Source organism: Podarcis raffonei, chromosome 8 (assembly GCF_027172205.1).
Source record: "Podarcis raffonei isolate rPodRaf1 chromosome 8, rPodRaf1.pri, whole genome shotgun sequence".
NCBI classification, from domain to species: Eukaryota; Metazoa; Chordata; class Lepidosauria; order Squamata; family Lacertidae; genus Podarcis; species Podarcis raffonei.
Window position 1 is genome coordinate 5,721,999 of NC_070609.1, and position 24,393 is coordinate 5,746,391.

Genomic DNA, 24,393 nt, shown 5'->3' on the forward strand with positions numbered 1-24,393 from the left:
AGCTTGGAGGGGCAGGTGATGGCCACACCTCCCCTCTGCCATCAATGCCTATCTGCAAAACCTTACAAAGTTGTGACGATTGCTACGAGGTAGGCAAAAACCAAATGGCCCCATGCCAATTTGGCCAAGTGGAAAAATTACTACCAGGCCCCTCAATGGCGACCAACAGAGGTCCATAAAGGGTAAAGGGGACCCCGACCATTAGGTCCAGTCGTGGCCGACTCTGGGGTTGCAGTGTTCATCTCGCTTTATTGGCCGAGGGAGCCGGCCTACAACTTCCAGGTCATGTGGCCAGCGTGACTAAGCCGCTTCTGGCGAACCAGATCAGCGCACGGAAACGCCATTTACCTTCCCGCCGGAGCAGTACCTATTTATCTACTTGCACTTTGAGGTGCTTTCGAACTGCTAGGTTGGCAGGAGCAGGGACCGAGGAACAGGAGCTCACCCCGTCGCGGGGATTCGAACCGCTGACCTTCTGATCAGCAAGTCAAAGGCTCTGTGGTTTAACCCACAGCGCCACCTGCGTCCCCCCGAGGTCCATAGCAAGGCCAATAAAGGGAGGGAGGGTGGGAGATAGAAGCAGCGAGCCAAGACGAAGCCCTCCGATTCGTGCCCTGGCTTAAATGGTCCTGGCCACACCCCCACCATCCAGTGGATTGGCTGGCTGGTCTTTGACGTGGCTGGGATCCCCCAGGCAACGGGGGACTTCGTCCCCCACCCCGGAGGTGAGTGGGTGACCATGCAGTCCACCGCAACTCCTCCCCACAGTGAAGTGGAGCGGACTTCTCGCAATGGAATGTGCAATTATCCCCCCAGTGTAAGATTTCAAACTAAAAGAGGGGTAATCCAGCCCAGTAGTCTGGATCTGCAGACTACTTCAGAAGGGGCCTTCTCTTGGCCATCCCACCGCCCTCAGGACATAGCTGTCAACCTTCCCTTTTTTTGCGAGAAATTCCCTTATTCGGGCGCCGTTTCCCGCTGCTTCCAGCTGCTATCTCAGATTGTTAGATATCCCATAGACTGTCCCAGGGACAGGTGAGGCTGCTGATCCCTCGTTTTCGAGGCTGCTGATCCCTTATTTTCAAATCTGAAAGTTGACAGCTATGCCTCAGGAGCTCGCGATGTGGGGTGGCAGCCCGGGAGCAGGGAACTCCCTGCTGCTGAATTTTGGGAGGTTCAGAAGAGACGGACCAAACCCGTGTCTTCATCAAGCACTTAGTTGAAGTTAGGGAATTTGACTTGGTTCTGACCCAGTCTGGCTGTTCTTAGGTTTCCTTTTGGGCAGGTGGGAACAGGACGTGAGTGTTGCTGGTGCCTTAAGTTCCATGAGAGAAGCTTGCAGAATTCTGCATTCCCATTTTTTTTTGCATGTGATGAGAGGCATAACCCAGAGCAGCCCCTTCTTCGGAATGCAGCCCCCGGCAGCTGGTGACACACTAACTGGGCACAGATAAATATTTCAGCACCCAATGAAATATTCATGTTGCTCCATCTCCATCTCCTTTTGCTCGGTTTAGTGCGGGCCCAGAGCATGAAAGATGGAAATAATTGCTCCTTCAGCGAGAGGCTTGTAATAAATGTATGTGTGTTTGTGTTAAATTTTAAAAAATACCCCTCTTAGACACAGATGAACTGCGCCAAGGCACCTTGTGGAGACCATGATTGATGCTTTGTATGGAATCGTAGAATTGTTGAGTTGGAAGGGACCCAAGGGTCATCCAGTCCAACCCATTGCAATGCAGGAATCTCAGCTGAAGCATCCATGACAGATGTCCGTCCAACCTCTGCTTAAGACCCACCAAGGAAGGAGAGTCCACCGCTTTCTGAGGGAGATTGTTCCATTGTCAAACAGCTTTTACCATAAGAAAGCTCTTGTTCATGAATGTGTGTGTTTTTAATAGACCATTTAACCCAGTATTATAGTATTTCTTGGGTCCGGAAACAGGGACATGAGTGGTGCTGTGGGTTAAACCACTGAGCCTAGGGCTTGCCAATCAGAAGGTCGGTGGTTCGAATCACCACAACAGGGTGAGCTCCCATTGCTCGGTCCCTGCTCCTGCCAACCTAGCAGTTCAAAAGCATGTCAAAGTGCAAGTAGATAAATAGGTGCCACTCCAGCGGGAAGGTAAAAGGCGTTTCCGTGCGCTGCTCTGGTTCGCCAGAAGCGGCTTATTCATGCTGGCCACATGACTCAGAAGCTGTACGCCGGCTCCCTCGGCCAGTAAAGTGAGATGGGCACCGCAACCCCAGAGTCGGACACGACTGAACCTAATGGTCAGTGGTCCCTTTACCCCTTTACCTTTCAGTGCAAATGGAATTGGGTTTCTCATGCATCCCTAAGAGAACAGCGTGGCTGTGATTCCTGCATTGGAGGGGGTTGGACTAGATGACCCTCGGGGTCCCTTCTGACTCTTTGCAATTCTTTGAATCAGTTTCCTCCCTGGGAGCCCTTGCACTCAGGTGATCACACACTGCACCATAGTTTGGTTTAGTGTGACATGCAAACCAGGCCTTCGGGTAGATGTGGTTTTGCAAATGTCCTTTGCTCTTGGAAGTTAACCATGGTAATAACACCATAGAATCATAGCATCTTAGAGCTGAAAGGGACCCAAGGGTCATCTAGTCCAACCCCTGCAATGCAGGAATCTCAGCTAAAGCATCCATGGCAGTTGGCCATCCAACCTCTGCTTAAAAACCTCTGAGGAGGGAGAGTCCACCACGTCTCATGGGAATCTGCTCCACAGCTCTTACTGTCAGAAAGTTTTCCAAATGTTTAGTTGGAATTACCTTTCTTGTAACTTGAAGCCATGTGTTCGAGTCCTACCCTCCAGAGCAGAAGAAAACAAGCCTGTTCCCTCTTCCATGTGACAGCCATCTAGATATTTGAAGATGGATATCCTATCTCCTCTCAGTCTCCTCTTTTCCAGGCAAAACACACCCAACTCCTTCAACCATTTCTCATCAGGCTTGGTTTCCTAACCCTTGATCATCTTGGTTGCCGTCTTCTGCCCACCTTCCAGCTTGTCAACATCCTTCTTCAATTGTGGTGCCCAGAACTGGACACAGCACTCCAGGTGTGGTCTGACCAAGGCAGAATAGAGTGGGACTATTACTTCCCTTGATCTGGACACTATACTTTTGCCTATATTTTTAAAAACTGCTTTATGCTTGAAGAGCAAACATGCCCTTCAATCTACTCCTCAGGCTGCTCCGTTGTGAATTAAATTGTATGCTGTAATGATTGGTTCTTAAGGAATTGTATATTTGTTATTAACGGAAGCTGTTTTAGGAAGCCTGTAGTCCCCAAAGCAGCTTAGAAATATCTAAAGTTCATGGAGGGTGAGTGTTTACAATCTCCCTTTGCGCTTCTGACTTTGCTTCCGTTTCACAATAAGCCAAGCAATGAACCCCAATTGTAAGGACTGGAATAATAATAATAATAATAATAATAATAATAATAATAATAATAATATATTATCTATACCCCACCCATCTGGCTGGGCTTCCCCAGCCACTCTGGGCAGTTTCCAACAAAATATTAAAATACAGTAATGCATCAAACATTAAAAGCTTCCCTAAACAGGGCTGCCTTCAGATGTCATCTAAAAGTCTGGAAGTTGTTCTCTTTGACACCTGATGGGAGGGCGTTCCACAGGGCAGGTGCTACTACCGAGAAGGCCCGCTGCCTGGTTCCCTGTAACTTGGCTTCTCGCAGTGAGGGAACCGCCAGAAGACCCTCAGCGCTGGACCTCAGTGTCCAGGCTGAACTTTGGGGGTGGAGACGCTCCTTCAGGTATACTGGACCAAGGCTGTTTAGGGCTTTAAAGGTCAGCACCAACACTTTGAATTGTGCTCAGAAACGTACTGGGAGCCAATGTAGGTCTTTCAAGACCGGTGTTATGTGGTCTCGGCGGCTGCTCCCAGTCACCAGTCTAGTTGCTGCATTCTGGATTAGTTTCTGGGTCACCTTCAAAGGTAGCCCCACGTAGAGCGAATTGCAATAGTCCAAGCAGGAGATAACCAGAGCATGCACCACTCTGGCGAGACAGTCTGAGGGCAGGTAGGGTCTCATCCTGCGTACCAGATGGAGCTGGTAAACAGCTGCCCTGGAGACAGAATTGACCTGTGCCTCCATGGACAGCTGTAAGTGACTCTTTCAGATTTTTGAAAATTGGCAGCTATTTGTCCTCCGCTATGGAAAATTCCACGTCATGTTTGGGAATATAGGTGACTATGGGAGGGGGGGGGCAGACAAACTGACAGCACACAGCTTCACCCATGGATATGAGCCATTACATGTAAATGGAACCTTCAGGAGCAGAGGCAGTCTATCTCTGAATAGCAGACACCAGAGACAGAAAAGAGGGGAGGGCTCTTGATGTCATATCCTGCTTGTGGACTTCCTGGGAGCATCTGGACAGGGAGGACCAGGAAGCTGCTCTCGATGTTCTGATCCAACGCGACTTACCTTACATTCTGAACTCTCTGCGACAGAGAACAAATCTTTCACATCTTCCGTTTGACACCTCAATTCCTTCATCTGGAATATGCATTTTTTAAAAGAAACATCTCTTGAAGCTGATTTAACTTTGACCCGAACCAGGTGTGGCCCCCCCCTTAGCCAGGGGTCAGCAAACATTTTCAGCTGTGGGCTGGTCCACCATCCCTCAGACCTTGTGGGGGGCTAGACTATATTTTGAAGGAAAAAATGAACGAATTCCTGTGCCCCACGAATAACCCAGAGATGCATTTTCAATAAAAGCACACATTCTACTCATGTAAAAACACCAGGCAGGCCCCACAAATAACCCAGAGATGAATTTCAAAAAAAGGACACATTCTTTGTTGTTGTTTAGTCGTTTAGTCGTGTCCGACTCTTCGTGACCCCCTGGACCAGAGCACGCCAGGCACTTCTGTCTTCCTCTGCCTCCCGCAGTTTGGTCAAACTCATGTTTGTAGCTTCGAGAACACTGTCCCACCATCTCGTCCTCTGCCGTCCCCTTCTCCTTGTGCCCTCCATCTTGCCCAACATCAGGGTCTTTTCCAGGGAGTCTTCTCTTCTCATGAGGTGGCCAAAGTCTTGGAGCCTCAGCTTCAGGATCTGTCCTTCCAGTGAGTACTCAGGGCTGATTTCCTTAACACATTCTACTCATGTGAAAACATATTCTAGTCATGTGAAAACACATTCTACTCATGTGAAAACACATTCTACTCATGTGAAAACACATTCTACTCATGTGAAAACACGCTGATTCCCGGACCATCCATGGGCCAGATTTAGAAGGCGATTGGGCTGGATCTGGCCCCTGGGCCTTAGTTTGCCTACCCATGCGCTTAGCTCTCTTTGTATGCACGCACACACACACACACACACACAAGTGTGTGCTAGAGTGCGTGCGTGCCTCTGTCCGTGCATGTGCTCACAGAGCTACCTAGAGGATTTTCACCCGCTCCGGAGCAGAAAGGCGTTTTTTCTCTGAATAACGGCATAATTGCACTCCCACGCAAGCAGCCTGTCTGGCTCACACTGGGTTGGGAAAAGAGAGAGAAGGACCTAGCCTGAGCCGAAATGGAGCAAAAGGGTGGAGATTGTTTAGAGCAACCAAAGCTCCTGGAGTCTGGGCAAGCGGAAAGAAGGAGAAGGCGAAGAATCAAACAAATGTATTATTATTTAATAAAAGGAGAGAGAGAGAGCACAAATATTCTTTGCCATAGTTAAGCTCTGGCAAATCATAGCTCAGCCTGCATCAACATGGCAGCTTATTCCATCCTCCTGGTGTCGGGAAGGAGGCAGGAGGGTTGCAGGATCCTCTCAGAGGCCTGGTGCATCCTTCCCAAAGCCTGGGAAGCTTCTGCCTGACTTAGGGAGGGAGGTGCAATGTTCATGTACACAACATCACACTTGTGTCGGCCCCCCACCAGTCGCCTTTGCAAGCTGGTGCCTCTGCCCCTAACTGTTCCCCTATGACAAATTTCACTGCACACCACTGCAGTTCAGAGTGGCTGGGGCAGCCCAGTCAGATGTGCGGGGTACAATAAACAAGCAATTATTATTATTATTATTATTATTATTATTATTATTATTATCCAAGGGAATCTGCTGACACTTCAGGACAGGCTCAGCCACGTGGAGCCCAATAGCCAGGCTGAATTATTCAGTGTTTGTGTTTGTGTTTGTTTGTGTGTGTGTGTGTTGATATCCCCCACAAGCTCAAGCTCTTGACTTTAGTGGATGATTCTTATTTATTTGTCATCATGGAGAGCAAGCAACTGTGAACATATGGTGTGCGCCAACAAACAAGGGCTGGCTGAAAACTGAGCACCGTCCAGAGTGGTCTCCCAGGCCTGATGTTCAAGGCACAAACGATACGTGAAGTTGCTTTAACATCTGAGCGAACATCTATTTGAGGACCTGGTGGAAGTCCTAAAAGGGAAGCATGGAGAAAGTGGAGCGAGCGAAACATTTTGCTCCCTCTCTCCTGACACTCGAAGTCATGGACATCTATTCACTGCTTTTTTTATGGAAAAAGGTGGGAGAACTAACTATGAAGTTAGTTGGTTAGTTAGTTAGTTAGTTAGTTAGTAGTTAGTTAGTTAGTTAGTTAGTTAGTTAGTTAGTTAGTTAGTTGGTTGGTTGGTTGGTTGGTTGGCTGGTTGGTAGGTTGGTTGGTTAGTTAGTTAGTTAGTTAGTTAGTTAGTTAGTTAGTTAGTTGGTTAGTTAGTTGTGGGCCCAGTTGCAGTGGCACGTGTGCACACACACACACACACACACACCTCGACTGGGAGGTAAATGTAAAGTTAAAGGGACCTCTGACCGTTAGGTCTAGTAGCGGACGACTCTGGGGTTGCAGTGCTCATCTCGCTTTACTGGCCAAGGGAGCCAGCGTACAGCTTCCGGGTCATGTGGCCAGCAGGACTAAGCCACTTCGCGGGGATTCAAACCGCCGACCTTCTGATCGGCAAGCCCTAGGCTCTGTGGTTTAGACCACAGCACCACCCGCGTCCCTGAGCTAAATGTAAGATGTGATTAATACAAGCAGGCAGTTATCTGAATTAGAAATGGCCACAACTTTATTGATTACAGATAAAGGTGGATTTTGGGCTCAGGCAGTGGCGCTGTGGGTTAAACCACAGAGCCTAGGACTTGCTGATCAGAAGGTCGCTGGTTCGAATCCCCGCAACGGGGTGAGCTCCCGTTGCTCGGTCCCTGCTCCTGCCAACCTAGTAGTTAAAAGCACACCAGTGCAAGTAGATAAATAGGTACCGCTCCAGTGGGAAGGTAAACGACGTTTCCATGCATTGCTCTGGTTCGCCAGAAGCGGCTTAGTCATGCTGGCCACATGACCCGGAAGATGTACGCCGGCTCCCTCGGCCAATAAAGCGAGATGAGCGCCGCAACCCCAGAGTCGTCTACGACTGGACCTAATGATCAGGGGTCCCTTTACCTTTCTTGGGTGTATATATATATATATATATATATATATATATATATATATATATATATCCTAGCCCCAGCCCATAATAATAATAATAATAATAATAATAATAATAATAATAATAATAATTTAAAGGTAAGGAAACTTTGTTCCCTTGAGTTCCTGCCCCAAAGACCCCCTGCACCCCATGAAGATGAACAGGACACCTAAAGGGAAGGACTTCTCCATGCAGCACAAAGATAAGCTATGGAACTCAGTTCCTCAGCAGTGATGGCTTTAAAAGAGAATTAGAGAAATTCACGAACAAGTCTCAGTGGCTACTGCCTCACTGATCAGAGGCGATGATGTTCCTGAATATTCGTTGCTGGAAACCATGAGAGTTCTCGTGTGCATAAATTCTGGTTTCCCACGGGCATTTGGTCAGCCACTGTGGGAACAGGATGTTGGACTTATATGGGCCGTTGGCCTGATCTAAGCAGGGTTTTTCTGATGTTCTTACGCCTCTTCTGCTGTTCTTAGTGCCCAGTGCGTGGGTTGGGTGCAGAAGTTTCATCCCACTTCAAAAGGGCTGGGGTGCAATCTCATAAAGTTTAAGGGAAGCTGCAGCGGGTAGGCGGGCAATAGGCTCGGGTCAAGCAAACGAACGAAGAAAAATAGCTCAGTTTTTCTTTCTCTGCTTCCTTCGCCTTTTCCAACCTTGTAACCCCGCGAGAACTTTTTGAGTTTTTCCTCCTCCTCTGCCTTCCCTCCATCCCTCGGCCCCCTTCTTTCCGTGGGGGAGGGGGAACCTGTGTAATTTGTCAGTAATTGATTTTCTCTGAGCCTCATGTCAACAAGACAGGATCTCGGTTGCCACGGCAACCTTGCTCCCTGATGCTTCTGCTGGTGGGAGGGGTGGGAAAGGGAGCAGACAAGCACCATCCCGCTCGTTAGGGCACCAGCGCAATTTCCTCTCCCTGGACACCCCCACCCCCCATTAATTCCCTCCAATTGCTTCATTTCGTTGCAGGATTGGGGGGGGAGGAGTGGACAAAGTTAGGGAGAGGCAGGGACATGCTAGCCAGAGAAGGAGCTGAAAGAGATGTTTGCTCATGTATTTGGGGCGGGTGCAAAGACTCTTTCTTTGGGGTTGCAGTGCTCATCTCGCTTTACTGGCCGAGGGAGCCGGCATACAGCTTCCAGGTCATGTGGCCAGCATGACTAAGCCGCTTCTGGAGAACCAGAGCAGAGCACGGAAACGCCATTTACCTTCCCGCCGGAGCAGTACCTATTTATCTACTGGCACTTTGACGTGCTTTCGAACTGCTAGGTTGGCAGGAGCAGAGACCGAGCAACGGGAGCTCACGCCATTGTGGGGATTCGAATCGCCAATCTTCTGCTTGGCAAGCCCTAGGCTCTGTGGTTTAACCCACAGCGCCACCCGCAGCCCTTTTAGACATGGCCTAATGTCTCCAGGATGGCAGAGGGAACAGCTGCCTGTCTCTCCCAGTTCCCTGGACCTTCTGCCCCCTTAGCCACTGAGGTCAGTTGTTGTTGTTGTTTAGTCATTGAGTCGTGTCCGACTCTTCGTGACCCCCTGGACCAGAGCACACCAGGCACTCCTGTCTTCCACTGCCTCCCGCAGTTTGGTCAAACTCATGCTGGTAGCTTTGAGAACACTGTCCATCCATCTCATCCTCTGTCGTCCCCTTCTCCTTGTGCCCTCCATCTTTCCCAGCATCAGGGTCTTTTCCAGGGAGTCTTTTCTTCTCATGAGGTGGCCAAAGTCTTGGAGCCTCAGCTTCAGGATCTGTCCTTCCAGTGAGCACTCAGGGCTAATTTCCTTCAGAATAGAGAGGTTTGATCTTCTTGCAGTCCATGGGACTCTCAAGAGTCTCCTCCAGCACCAGAATTCAAAAGCATCAATTCTTCCCTTCATAGGGTCCCTTAACTTCCAACTCTGCTAGGACCAGAAAGGACGAGATGGTGGGACAGTGGAGGACTTCTGGGTTAGCGCCATCGGCGAATGGCGGAGTTCCTCCGACCAGAGGAACTGGCTCCGTGGAAACTGGGTCTTCCCGCCACGGCGAAGGTGGGGACCCACTAGAAATCCCAGGTGGAGGAAGCCTGGGAACGTGAGGTTCGGCAGGGCACCAGGAGCGCCCCCCTACTCGTGGGGAACCCCATTTAGGGGCTCCGGAGCGAAGTGGGGTGAGCGGCGCGGTGCTGCGAACTGATTGCTACTTTCACGGAGGGAAGCCGCACAGCCATTGCCGGAGAGCGCTGACTTTTTCCTGTGGACAATTGGACTCTAAACAAGTACCCGTGAGTAGAAATGGAAAATTGGATCAAGAAACACCCTAATTTGGCACCGAAGCGGGAAGGTTCAAACAGGAAGTCTGCCTTCCGCTTTTTGTAAATAGACTGAAGCAAAAACCTTGTAAGCTAATAGCTTGGAAAGTCGTTCGTAAAGGTCAAAATTTCCTTCATTTATAACCACTAAAACCCCCTTGGAAGCAGGAGAAAAGGGGGGGGGGTTGACTGTTCAAGCCTGCAGGAGAGGGAGTAAAGAGAGATAAGGATTTGCTGAATTAACTAACTGAACTGGAATACAAAAAAGGGAGGTGTGAGGAGGTCAGGGAAACAAGTAAATGAAAGACAAGACATGGGAAGATCGATTTGTTTTTTAATTGTTTTTATTTTTCTGTATTTTGTATTTTTTCTCTTTTTTTTTCTTTCTTTTTCTTCTTGTTGTAACTTTTTCTGAAACTTTAATGAATATTATATATATATTTAAAACGAGACGGTGGGACAGTGTTCTCAAAGCTACCAGCGTGAGTTTGACCAAACTGCAGGAGGCAGTGGAAGACAGGAGTACCTGGCGTGCTCTGGTCCAGGGGGTCACGAAGAGTCGGACACGACTAAATGACTAAACAACAAATGAAGGAAAGCATGCAGGGGCCTTGGAACTTGCCTGCCCTCAACAGATAGCAAAACGAGGAAGCAAACAGGTCGCAGGCGAGATGCGCTGCATTCCTATTTCAATTATAGTAATTATTTCTAAATTTGCATCCAAGCATATAAATCAACACATGCAAATTTTATGCAAATCAGTGCCCTCTTTTGCACTCTTCCCCCCCCCCCAGTGTGGAAGTGGCAACCCGGATTAAAATAGTTAATTTTAAAATAACTTGTCTGTAAATCATGACCTCTGGCCTGGAAGTATACTCTCCCTTCGTTAGGAGAGGTGAAGAGATCTGGTTGTGGCTACTTTGGAGTACAGGAGGTGCACTCTGCACATGCTCAAACATAGTCTCAACTCCTTTGTGGATTTTGAGAGGATGCGCAGTGGCAAAGTTTTTTTTAAAAAACCAACCCTGCTTTCAATAAACAGACTATTTAAAGAAATTCATCTAATCTTTAGGTGGATTTAAATTGGGATTGTGTGTTTACATTTTACATGTTGTGTGCGTGTTTGTGTATCAGTAAGTGAGAGAGAGAGAAAAAGTATCTATCTAAAAAATAATCCTGCTGGAGTGGGGTAGGGGATGAAGTAAACCGTGGGCGGAATGAAATGAATAATTATCTGCGATGACAAATCTTGTAGATGGGGATAAGAAAATGAGTCAGAAAGAGGTATTTTCTACCAGAGGGCAGAGGCTACCCGTTTGCAGGGACTTGTCTGCAAGTGAAACGAACTGGGAAGCCGTGATGAAGACAGGCAGATAAATCATCGCCATAATAGTTTATAATGCATTTCCAAATGTTTCACATACATTATCTCAGCCATCCTAATGTTTCACATACGTTATCTCAGCCATCCAAATGTTTCACATACATTATCTCAGCCATCCAAATGTTTCACATACGTTATCTCAGCCATCCTTGCACAGCTGCCAGGGCACGATGAGGACATCCTTGCAAGTGTGGCAGACCTGCGATGTTGTCATGGAAGAGCTTCAGGTCAAAAGTCTTTAGGAAAATCTCTCAAATGACTCCACAGACCCTTAATTCCTGAGTGAAAGCTTGCACTCCTGTCAATTGGGGGGGGGGGGTGGAGTTGCTGTTCTCCACAACGAACTCCTTATTCATCTCTTGTTTGCTGTGTTTATGGAGTTCTGGGCAGCACCTGATCTTTGTAAGCTCCAAGATACTTGGATATTCATGTATGGCTCTCGACTCTCCTAGAGAAATCCACCCATCAGGCCTCATTCTTCAGAGCAAGGGTGGAGAACCACAGGTCGGGAGGGGGAGAATGCAGTCCTCCAAACCTTTCTCTCTGGCCCTTGGTACCGTCCCCAGTTCATGCCCTTCACTCGTCCTCTAAGGCACCTGACTTGAGAGCTTTCACCAGGCTGAGATGATAAAGCCACTTCCGAACTCGGGAGGAGGTGGTGTTGTGGGCTTCACGCCCCCAAAACCCACGCGGAGGCTGGCTTCCAGCCCCTGCATGATCTGGGGATTCCTCGCCCGCGTCATCCCCAGGCCAGCCAATCGGCTGGACCAGGGGGTGTGGCTTGCCTCATTTAAGGCAAACGTGGCCGGGAATCTCCCTCTTTGGCCGCTCAGCTGCTGTGGTTTCCCACCTACCCGCCCTTCGAGGTTTCTCTTTTGACCTTGCTATGGACTTTGGTTGGTTGCCGTTAAGGGGCCTGATACGAATTTTTTTCCACTTGGCAAATTGGCACCAGCCATTGGGTTTTTCACCTACCTCGTAGCAAATTGTCACCACTTTCTCAGTTTGGCGGTTAGACATTGGCATGGGTATTGTTATGTAGATGTATGGGGGGGAGGAGCGCCATCACCTCCCCCAGATTTTGAAGGGTAATCCGGTAAAGGATTCCGGGGTGTGTGGCCTTGTCCTAAGCCTATGGAGGTCAGGGCCCAAGGCACACCCCGAGCGGTGACCCTGGGGGAGTTCCTAGTTGATGTACATCAGCAGGGCTCCCCCTTCTGGTGTTAACCCTTTCCGGTCTTCAAGCAAGCAGGCTGAAGCCGGTTAGTCGGTAGGACCAATGCCTAAGCCAATACCGCTCATCACCTGTAACCAATAAAGTGGTGGCCAATTTTAGCCCATTAACCTAATATAACGGCGTCATGTGTCTTTATTCCTACTGGTGGGAGGCAGGAACTCGCCACGCAATGACTCTTGCTTCTCTGGAGGGAGAATGGAGACAGGTGTGTTTGTGTGTAGAAAACAGCCTCTTGCTTTGTGAAACTGAAATATATACCCATTGTTCTGGCAAGTCTTGCCACTGCTTTAAAGCCTTGCTCAATTCTGAGGCCTCCTGTGCCATTTGGTGTCCTTTTAAATCAGGGGTGAGCAACTTTCCTCCTTCCATCGGGGTTGCGTGCCAGAGATTGCTGGAAACTGAGCTGTTTTATTTATTTGGAAACATTTGCAATTTGCTTAAGCACAGAGCATTCTAAATGGCATCTATCATAACAATACAGGCAAAACACTGCTAGCCCCCCCCCAAACCCTGTTCTCCTGGCTCCCTTCCCAAACAGTACAACACAGGTTGTTATTTGATAGCATTAAAAAAAATTCAAGTGGCAGGGAGTTCCGAAGCACGGCATTGGGAATTCTAATGTGAGAAAGACTGAACTGAACCAGGGTGGAGTTTTCCAGATTATTTCACCCACGACATTTTTCTCTCTGGCTGCACCCCATTCTTGGTTCTGGCTCCATCCACCAGCAGGATGTACCCCTGTTTAACAGATTACATCTGAGGGAATGTGTCTCTGAACCCTTGCCACCCAAAAAAAAGTGTTGCCAAACCTCCTTTGCAGAGGAGGACGCAATTGCAAAAGCCCAATACTTGCCACTTTGAGATGCTTGGAGGAAGGGCAGAACCCAAATGCAATTACCAAGGGTGATGGCAACCTTGTGTGTCACGCAGGTATGTTTGCGAGGGAGCCTGGCTTGGCTGCAGATCCCAGTTGCAGGGCAACAACTACCTAAAGTGAAAGTTGGGGGTAGCGGGGGACGGGAAGATATCTAAGAATTAAACACGCCCTAAGAAGTTTAAAAGGCGTTGTGAGAGATCTCGTTTCAGCACCACGGACAGCGGCAAAGCTGTCCCAGATATTTCATGTAAACTTAGTTTTAACCTGTCTAGTAAGAAGCCAAATGAGGGATGCGGGTGGCGCTGTGGGTTGAACCACAGAACCTAGGACTTGCCGATCAGAAGGTCGGCGGTTCGAATCCCCGCGACGGGGTGAGCTCCCATTGCTCGGTCCCTGCTCCTGCCAACCTAGCAGTTCGAAAGCACGTCAAAGTGCAAGTAGATAAATAGGTACCGCTCTGGCAGGAAGGCCAACCTAGCAGTTCGAAAGCACATCAAAGTGCAAGTAAATAAATAGGTACCACTCCGGCAGGAAGGTAAACGGCGTTTCCGTGTGCTGCTCTGGTTCGCCAGAAGCGGCTTAGTCATGCTGGCCACATGACCCGGAAGCTGTACGCCGGCTCCCTCGGCCAGTAAAGTGAGATGTGCGCCACAACCCCAGAGTCGTCCGCGACTGGACCTAATGGTCAGGGGTCCCTTTACCCCTTTACCTTTAAGAAGCCAAATGAGATCTCCTTCACTAGAATCTGGTGGAGACTTCCCCAAATCCACTCTCTTGAGAGTGAGATCAAGCTGATGGGCCACAGTGCAGACTGCAAGAGCCGCTGGACTGTTAGGAGGAAGAGCTTTCTGGATCATGCCAATGGCCCACTTTGTCCAGCATCCTTGAATCATAGAACTGTAGAGAATAGAAGGGACCTGAGGGTCATCTAGCCCAACCCCCTGCAATGCAGAAATATTTTTGCATCACATGGGGCTCAAACCCAAAACCCTGAGATTAACCTTCTGCATGCGGAATGGATGCTCTGTCCCTGAGCTACAGCATTGACCAAATAATTATATAATAATAATAAAATTTTATTTATATCCTGCCCTCCCCAGCCGAAGCCGGGCTCAGAGCAATTAACAATAATAAAAGTAACACAACATTCTAAAATCAATTCATTTTAAAATCAATTCAAAATCTAATTAATGGCAACCATTGGGCTAGAGTGCTATGAGGATTACAGAAGGAGAGAGGGGGTCAGAATGCACCTTGGCCAAAGGCCTGGTGAAACAGCTCTGTCTTACAGGCCCTGCGGAAAGAAGTCCCACAGGGCCCTAGTCTCTTGTGACAGAGTGTTCCACCAAATCGGGGCCACGGCCGAAAAAGCCCTGGCTCTGGTTGAGGCCAGCCTAACCTCCCTGTGGCCTGGGACCTCCAAGATGTTTTTGTTTGAAGACCGTAAGGTCCTCCGTGGGACATACTAGGAGAGGCGGTCCCGTAGGTACGAGGGTCCTAGGCCGTATAGGGCTTTAAAGGTTAAAACCAGCACCTTAAACCTGATCCTGTTCTCCACCGGGAGCCAGTGGAGCTGGTATAGCACTGGGTGAATGTGATCCCGCTCCTTCCCTCCCTCCCTCCCTCCCTCCCTCCTCTTCATCCTGCCTCTCCGGTTGGTTTCTGATGTCGTCACTTTGCCCATCTGCCAGGGTCTGATAGAGGAGAGGGGAGAATAGCAGGGAAGGATCCCTGCCTCTCCTCCCCCCCCCAAGTGATGTGATCTTCCCCTAATCTGGCTGCCAGCAGATACCTAACCCGCCAGAGAAGCGCCCACTCTTTGGAACGAGTCGGGAGAGGGAGGATGCGAAACCCGGAGAAGGTGGTCTGATGAGAGCATTTATGCGCCACGGAACACACCATGGAAACCAAGGCTGGAAGGAAATGTTTTATTCTGGTGCACTTGAAAGATAAAAAGGGTTTGCAAAATGGGGGTCTTCGGGTGATGGTTTGCTTTCTCAGGGGCTCCCGGCTTTAATTACACTGCAGGCGCAGAGAGAGGGGGGGGACTTTTTCAGCCTTGTGGAAATACAAAGTAAAAACTTTACCTCTGGAACTGGCTGCCGCAGGACACAGAAATGGCCACTAACTCGGATTGCCATAAAAGAGGATTGGGCAAATTTGTTGAGGGCGAGGCCTTTTGGTAGCTCCTATTCACGATGGCTGAGCTGTGCCTCCACCCTCAGAGGAAGCCTGTCTCTGAATGCCAGTCGCTGGGGGATCACAAGTTGAGAGAGTTCTGTTGCACCCAGGTGACCTGGTTCTGGGCTTCCCATGGACACCTGGTTGGAACTGGAGGTTAGGATGTTGGAGTAGATGGGTGCTTCAGCCTGATCCTGCAGGGCTGAATCTCTTTGCGGGGATATCTGGGCATGTGGTTGGCAACCTCAGCATCCTTTAAACTCTTCCCAATGAAGATTTTAATGCTTTCTCTCCCCTCTCACCCTTCCTTCTCCAGGAAATCCCTTTACGTGAAAATTGTGGACGTTGAAGAATATGAGAAGAAGGACAGCTTCTTCATAGAGCTGGGACAGCCACGCTGGTTGAAAAGGGGCATATCAGGTAGGTGGCTATGGGGTGGGGAGAACACCTTTCAAAGACTGGAGGTGTCATCGTGAAAACTGGGGAGTGATGTTCATCTGGAGATGGTCATCAATGGTGGAGTAGCATCCCTAGAGGACCATCTGCTTCCCACCTTCCCCTATAGCACAGGGGAGGCACCTCAGGCCCTGAACCTATTGCTATGGGGCCCCACCTCCATATCCTGGTCCCTGTTCAGTTTGGTTTGAGGGGGGTAAATGTTCTAAGCAGCCCACCTGAACTGGGACACAGCCTTGCAAAACTGCCACCAGCTGCACTTTGCTTTTGGTTTTGCTGCTTGCTGTTGGTTTTATACTTGTAAAGCGCTTACAGAAGCAGTTTTGGCAGATAAGCAGCATATAAATAAGTAAATAACTGCTAACGATAGCAGCTTTGGGATTTTGGAGAGGCTCTAAGGGTGAGGCTCCCCCACAATTCCAAGTTGGGACCTCTTAACCTTGGAGACCAGGGGAGGCGAAAAGCTAAAAGGGTAAAGGTAAAGGGACCCCTGACCGTTAGGTCCAGTCGTGGCCGACTCTGGGGTTGCGGCGCTCATCTCGCTTTATTGGCCGAGGGAGCCGGCGTACAGCTTCCGGGTCATGTGGCCAGCATGACTAAGCTGCTTCTGGCTAACCAAAGCAGCGCACGGAAACGCCGTTTACTTTCCCGCCAGAGCAGTACCTATTTATCTACTTGCACTTTGACGTGCTTTCGAAATGCTAGATTGGCAGGAGCAGGGACCAAGCAACGGGAGCTCACCCCGTTGCGGGGATTCGAACTGCCAACCTTCTGATTGGCAAGTTCTAGGCTCTGTGGTTTAACCCACAGCGCCACCCGCGTCCCTGGCAAAAAGCTACTCTTGTGCAAAAACGGAAAATGACGGTGCTGTTGGAGCAGCAGAGCCTTTCGGCAGGCCTGGAGCCTCAGTAAACACCCAGCCTTGGCTCTTCCTGGTGCCATCCCTAGAGGCAACTAGCAGTTGATTAGAAGGAGAAGGCTGCTTTGAGCATGAAATCCCTGCTGTATTGCCTTTGATGGGGTGGGGCTGGCTCCCCAGCCATTCCGTTCCCTGGTGGCTGTTCCTTCAGATCACAAATCCTTCTGTCTCTTTACTGACGACCTGCGTAATTTCTCTCTTTCTCTCTCCCTCTTCTCTCTGTTTCCTTTGTCGCAGCCCTTTTGCTAAACCAAGGTAAGCTCTCCCTGCTTGCTCTCCCTTTTTCTTCAACCTTCGACTGGTTCTGCCTTCACAAATGCAGCTCACACTCAACCACCCCCATCTGTTCCCTCCACCCACTCTGAACGTCTCACGGGCACAAACTTTCCAGCACCTAAGGCGCAGGGCATTTACTACGCCCATTTTACAGATGGAGCAACTTCGCCCCAAAGTATCGGGCAGGCAAATCCTATGCTCAGAAGTAATTTCCGCTGAATTCACTTGGGCTCACAGTGCCCAAGGGAATGGATAAAGCAGTGGTTTTCAACCAGTGTGTTGTGGCACCTTGAGGTGCCTTGAATGATGGACAGGGGTGCTACAGGCAATCCTGGCCTCTGTCCCTCTTTTCTTTCCTTCCCTCCCTCCTCTGATGCCCTCGTGTCCCCACCTCCCAAAGGCTTCTGCAGCTGTTTGTTGCAGCAGCCCTGGCTATAAGCTCCCTAGGAGAATGGTTCCTCTGGGGCTGGCCAGGGGGTGCTTCTCAGACCCCTGTGGGGCAATGTGAGGAGATACCTGTTGGGATGCTGCCGGGGAGACGGGGGCATTTGGCAGGCCCCCAGCTGGCTCCAGCCACCAGCGGGCAGCCGGGCGAACACTGGTACAGCATCAATCAGCGACACGAGCCTCAGATACGTTTAAAGACTCTGCACGCTCTTATCAGCAGAGTGAATAAATCCTCACAACAGAAGTGGCGGACAGAGTCATGTGTGAGCATTATTTACAACAATTTATTCAGCATAGTTCAAGAACAAAGGAAAAACATGTCTGCTTCCCTTCGTCTCCAAGCAAAACAGCAATAGCAAAAGCAATATACCAAAGGAAGTTCCCAGCAAGTGCTGGAAGTAAACAGGCATGTGACACACAGCAGTCATTCCTGTTCCCTTTTAAGGTGGAACGGAACTATATCCTAACAACACCTCTCTTTGGGGTGGGGGGGCAGTTCAGAGACCAAGGGCAGCAGCTGCAGCTGCCCAGAGGACCCCCAAGTCGAGGGGAGGAGGCTCTGAGGGAACCCTCCACAAGGGAGGGTGTTTGAAAAAGGGCGAGAGGCTGCCAGCTCTGCAGGAAAGGGGTGACAAAACTGGGCTCCTGAGCCCCACAGGGGAGCCGGAGAGAGAATGTAGTCGGTCAAGGGAGCCGTGGACTCAAAAAGGTTCTGCAGAGATAGAAATTTTATTACAAGGTGTCTTTTCCCCATGTTTCATTTGCAAAATAAAATAAAATAATGAAATAGAAAATGGAACTTCACTGGGCATTCCACAAAGTGTCGGGTTCTGCTTTGACACAGGGCCCTCCAGATGTTGTTGGATTCCACCTCCCATTATCCACAGCCAGTGTGACTAATGGTTAGTGATGCTGGGAACAGTATTTTAGCAATATCTGGAGGGTTCCCTTTCCCTGGGTCAAGTTATGTGGGAGGAGAGATGTATTGGTGCTGCAAAGACATGGATATTACAATTTTCGCACATGACTCTGTTGTACACAGACTAGACACATAATTGCAGTGTGTGCAATACTTGTACATGCCACTTCCAGCTGGTTATGGGATCGAAAGGGGCCCTCAACGGTCATCTAGTCCAACCCCCTGCAATGCAGGAATGGCAGCTGAAGAGTGCCTGACAGAGGGCCACCCGACCTCTTGTTCAGAAACCTCCCATGAAAGAGAGTCGACCGCCTTCTGTTACAGCTCCTCATGCAAGCTAAGAGTATATAAATACCCAAGAACTGCCTTGCTGGTCCAGGCCATAATATCCACTTTGGCCATCTTGCAATTTCCAGAAGACACCTCTAGAATCTCGCAAGTGGGGCACGAAGGAGGTGGTTTTGTTCTTTGTCCCCAGCAGCTGGTATTCAAAGGTATACTGCCTTTAAACATGGAGGTTCTGTAACCGCTAGTTATTGGTAAATCTCTCCTGTAGCCCCAGTGCTTCCCCCCCACATGAATGTATGGGGCATGGATCCTAATGCATTGCGTCCTGGACATGAATCCAAAGGGATTGGGTACTTGCTTTGTAGCTGAATCTTAAGGACAAAATATCTGAGGACTTGTGAGGAACGCTAAAATGGTTTCGCTACGGCTGGCAAAAAAAATTAATTGTAATTATTTTTTTAAAAAAACCCAGTTTGCTACTGGATTTTGTCCACTGCAAAATTCAATGCAAATTTGTTGATTTCCTCCGGTGGGGTTAGGAGGAAGGAAATCTAGAGAATTTCGAGGAAAACAAAAACAACAACAACACAGAGGTGTGTGTGTGTTTGCTTCTCTGGTGCAATGGAATTGCATATCGAATGGTGATTTGGTGTGAGATCAGGTTACCAGACATCCCCGTTTCCTGGATTTACAAATCAGTCCCCTGAAAAAAATCCATTTATTTAGTAGGAAGTTGAAAGGTGTCCCTGGATTCATGGGGAGGGGGGGGGAATCTGGTAAGCTTAGTGTGAGAGAGGGAGATATCCTGTTCCTGTGGCCTGTCCCTGCAGCAGTGTGCAGATTCCCCGAGGCAGGCAAAGGAGTTGGCAGATGAGGTATAGCCTTCTATTAAACAGCTGTGGCTGGGAGAGGGAGCACTTTGCGGGGGCGAGGGAATGCCACGGGAGAGGGTGCGTGGGAGAAAGTGTGTATGCGTACGCGTTAGCCATGTTCTGGTGAGAGAGGCAGTGAGTGGGAGAGAAACTATATGCTTTGGAAAAGATTGAGATGAAAATGTGTGCTTTGATGAGAGGGAGGGAGAGGGAGAGGGAGAGAGAAATCTTACCTGCCCCAAACAATGATCTGTCGTCTTCTTCTGGGGGAGAGATTGTGCATGGAACAGGTTGTGGGGTACATGGGGTCACCAGGACATGTTGGCTGGGGTTGGGGGTTTTTTAAAAGAAGAAGAAGAAGACGAAGAAATTTTATTTATACCCCGCCCTCCCCGGCCAGAGCCAGGCTCACGGCAGCTAACATCAATAACATTTCAGTAAAAACATAATAAGAAGGAAAACAAACAAACACACAATTTAAAATACAGGTTAAAATGCAATTTATAATGCAGCCTCAAAGTCAAAACCATAAGGGGAGGTAAACATAACGGTCAGACGAAGTCCAAACCAAAGGCCAGGCAGAACAGATCTTTCTTGCAGGCCCTGCGGAAAGATGTCAAGTCCCGCAGGGCCCTAGTCTCTTGTGACAGACAGTATCTTGGGTTCCACGTTGTTTGAGTACCAAGGCGTTTGAGAACCAAGGTATCACTGTATGCAAAACAAGTGGCAGCGTATCATTTGCGTAGTTCACTGCGCTTGCAGGATCCTGCGTTTTCTCTCTCTGCTGAATTTTGTTGAGGTTTCCTCCCCCTTCCTTTCAGGCACGGGGTATGTATTGCCATGTGATTTGAACGCACTGCCCTGGCAATTTAACATATTGTCAGTGGGGATCATTCTGGCATTCGGATGAGGGTGAAACAGCAACTGTGGTTGAGTAGGCTTGAACGGAGGTTCCTATCTTGGAAATTATCCATTGCCCAAGTGAAGAGAGCCAAGACGCCAGGGAAAGGAAGCAAAAGTGGTCTGGACTCCAGGATTCTGTTACTTCGAGGCATTAATGCAAAATTGCATGTTGCGATTTTTCTCTACAACAGATATTTCAGGCCCAGCCGGAGTTGCACTCCAGAAACATTTCCACTAGGTTGGAAATGGCTGCTCTAGTTGCGTGGCAAGTTCCCGCCTCCCCCTCGGAAATAAAGACACAAGACACCGTATTTAAGGTTAATGGGTGAAAATAGGCCACAACTTTATTGATTACAGGAATTGAGCGGTATTGGCTTAAGCATTGGTCCTGTCGACTAACCGGCTTCAGCCTGATTGCTTGAAGACTGGCAAGGGTTAACTACCAGTAGGGGGAGTCCTGCTGAGGCACGTCAACTAGGAGCTCCTGTTGGGATACTGCCAGGGAGACAAAGTCCATCATGGCCCCCAAGCCGGCTGCCGGACGTCCATCGATCTCCCGTAGACACGCAGTATCAGCAATTAGCGACATGAGCTTCCAGAACTAGCTTGCCACATTCCAGAGCTCATGCACACTCTATCAGCAGATAATGCACAGCAAAAGTCGCACTCAGGAGAGCATTATTTACAAGTTTTATTCAGCGTTGATCAGAACAAAAAAAACATGACTGCCTGCTTCAGTGTCTCTGACACAGAGAGAGCGAAAGCATAGACACAACAGAAACATCCTGTGAAACAGGAAATACGCAGGCTGTGACACAAACATCCTGCTCCCTTTTAAGGTGGAACGGAAATATCCTAACAGCTCCCCCCCGGGGTCACCGCTCAGGGGCATGCCTTAGGCCCACACCTCCATAGGCTTCGGACAGGGCCACGCCCCCCAGAATCCTTTACCGGACTACCCTTCGTTATGGGGGAAGGTGATGGTGCTTCCTCCCCCCTCTCATTTGCATAACAATACCCTTACCAATGCCTAACTGTCAATGCCGAGAAGTTGTGACGATTTGCTACAAGGTAGGCGGAAAACCAAATGGCTGGTGCCAATTTGCCAAGTGGAAAAAAATCCTACCAGGCCCCTTGATGGCAACCAACCGAAGTCCATAGCAAAGTCGAAGAAACAAACCTAAAGGGTGGGAGGGATGGGAAAACCAGAGATGAAGAAAGAGGGAAATCCTTGGCCGCGCCAGCCCTAAATAGCGCAGGCCACGCCTCCCAGGCCAGCCGATTGGCTGGCCAGGGAGATGACGCGTCCGAGGATTCCCCCAGTCTTGCGGGGGCTGTGAGCCAGTCCCCACGCATGTGGGGAGGGCGTGAAGCCTGCAACCCCACCTCCTCTCTAGCTCGGAAGTGGCTAAAAAGCAAAACAAAAATCCACAAATCCCCACACAGAGAAAGCGTGCTCTTCAAGGAGAAGTATACAAAGCAGCTTCTTCTCCTGATGAGCTATTTTTCTACATTAAGGGGAATATTCCTTCCCCCCCACCACCCAGGTACCAATGTCCAAGCAAGTCATTTGCCCATCTGAAGCCTGAAACCCCAAACGCCAGAAAAAAAAGATTACCACTTTTGTTCTGTGGGGTTTCCAAAGCAGCAGTTGGCGTTTGAGAATCTAGGATTCAAAAAATGAAGAGTACATTTTTATACGCCACAGTGGCAGCAAGAGTTCTTATCGCTACAAAGTGGAAGAGTGATGAAATCCCTTCTACCCAATAAAAATGGATCCAGATTATGCGGCGCTAGATAGTTTATCAGAAAAAAGTAAAGAACAAACCAAAACAGGAATTTATTTCAAAATGGGAAATCTTCAAAGTTTATTTGAAAAACAATTGCAGTAGTTTAAACTCTGTCGCAGCACTTGAATAACTTTAGCAGTAGATTTAAGAAAGATATGAAACTTAATATAAATCAATAATTAGTTAATTTAAGATACAAATGTGTTTTGGCAAGAAATAATAGATAATTGAAACAAGGAATGGATGGGAGGCCAGGTCTATAGTCCACTTTTTGCTTTATTGATTTGTAACTAATATTGTCTTTATCATTGTTTTGTTTGTATTCTTGTCTTGTTTTTTCCTTTCTTGAATAACAATTTAAAAAGAGAGAGAGAGATAATCTAGGATCTAGGAAGAGGTATTTTTGGAGAGGGCTGGTTGCTAGCGGAAGTCAGAATATTTCTCAGGGGGCTGGGGGAGGCAGAAATTAATTCCATTTCCCTGTGCTGCCACTGGCCATTTCAACGCCAGGTCAAGCTCTCAGTTCTGCACCTCATTATCCCCAAGGAATCAGTATTCGGGTGTGTGGAGGATAAAGTAACCCCTGACCATTAGGTCCAGTTGTGGCCGACTCTGGGGTTGCGGCGCTCATCTCGCTTTATTGGCCGAGGGAGCCGGCGTACAGCTTCCAGGTCGTGGCCAGCATGACTAAGCCACTTCTGGTGAACCAGAGCAGCGCACGGAAACACCATTTACCTTCCCGCTGGAGTGGTACCTATTTATCTACTTGCACTTTGACGTGCTTTCGAACTGCTAGGTTGGCAGGAGCAGGGACCGAGCAACGGGAGCTCACCCCGTCGCGGGGATTCGAACTGCCGACCTTCTGATCGGCAAGCCCTAGACTCTGTGGTTTAACCCACAGTGCCACCCGCGTCCCTGCATGGAGGATACTTCTGCCCAAATTCTCACTGCTCAGGTAGACTGCTCCTGCCCAGAAGGTGTTGTGTTAAAAAAAGAAAAGAAATAAAGTCTGGTGTTTGCTGCTAGCACCATCCAAATTTTCCAGGCTCCCCCTCCACATCCTAGCGGTTCTCTGTGGCTGAATCCTAGCGGTTCTACTATGTTAGGCTGTGCAGGACCAGTGAGGAACGGCGCCTGCTGCCTGGCCTGCTGCCCTCACTAAGCCTCTGAGCAAGATGCTATTCTTTTTTCATCTTCCATCTCTCAGACAGGCTGAATGCTCCCACGCCAAGAAGAAACCCCTTTGTAATTTAATGTTGTATTAATAGCAGCTAATTATGTGGCCCTCTCTAGGTTATGGCCAAAGGCAGGTTGCACCCTTAATATGTTCTCAAGGCTCAAGAACAGGGGTAGCCAGCATGGCGCCCTCCATAAGTTGAACTACAATTCCCATTATACCCAATCAGGTTGGCCACACCTTCTATGGAAGCCTGTGGGTCTGAAGAGCTCCTGTGGCCAAGACACTATATATATATATATACAGTGGTACCTCGGGTTACAGACGCTTCAGGTTACAGACTCTGCTAACCCAGAAATAGTGCTTCAGGTTAAGAACTTTGCTTCAGGATGAGAACAGAAATTGTGGTCCGGCGGCGCGGCGGCAGCAGAAGGCCCCATTAGCTAAAGTGGTGCTTCAGGTTAAGAACAGTTTCAGCTTTAGAACGGACCTCCGGAACGAATTAAGTACTTAACCCAAGGTACCACTGTGTGTGTGTGTGTGTGTGTGTGTGTGTGTGTGTGTGTGTGTATGACTATGCAGAGCTGACAAAAGAAACTAACAGCAAAAATAAGAAAAGAAAAATATCATCATCAGACGAAATCCCAAGCAGGATTTGAATTATGAGCAGCTGTACAAGATTGATAATATATGAAATAGAAGGATATGTCTCAGGTGAAATGTTTATTAGAATGCAGTATGTAATTGGGGTGGGATTAAGATCAGCATGGAGAGAAAGACAGGATGTCAGAGTTTAAAGAGAAGTGTATAACGAACTTTGAATCTGGAATCAGTGCATTTTCCCTCAGGAGGTACTCGGGGGTACTTGGTACAAGAACCTCTTTGTTGTTGTTAAAAAGT

The 24,393-nt window shown here is 48.8% G+C and overlaps 1 protein-coding gene across 1 annotated transcript in view; it reads left to right on the forward strand.

Moving 5' to 3' along the window:
- SLC8A2 (solute carrier family 8 member A2) overlaps positions 1 to 24,393 on the forward strand; it is a 122,359-nt gene that overhangs the window by 88,173 nt on the left and 9,793 nt on the right. The window contains exons 3-4 of the mRNA XM_053397737.1: positions 15,763 to 15,866; positions 17,059 to 17,076. Coding sequence (XP_053253712.1) covers positions 15,763 to 15,866; positions 17,059 to 17,076 — 122 coding nt within the window. The remainder of the gene's footprint in view (positions 1 to 15,762; positions 15,867 to 17,058; positions 17,077 to 24,393) is intronic.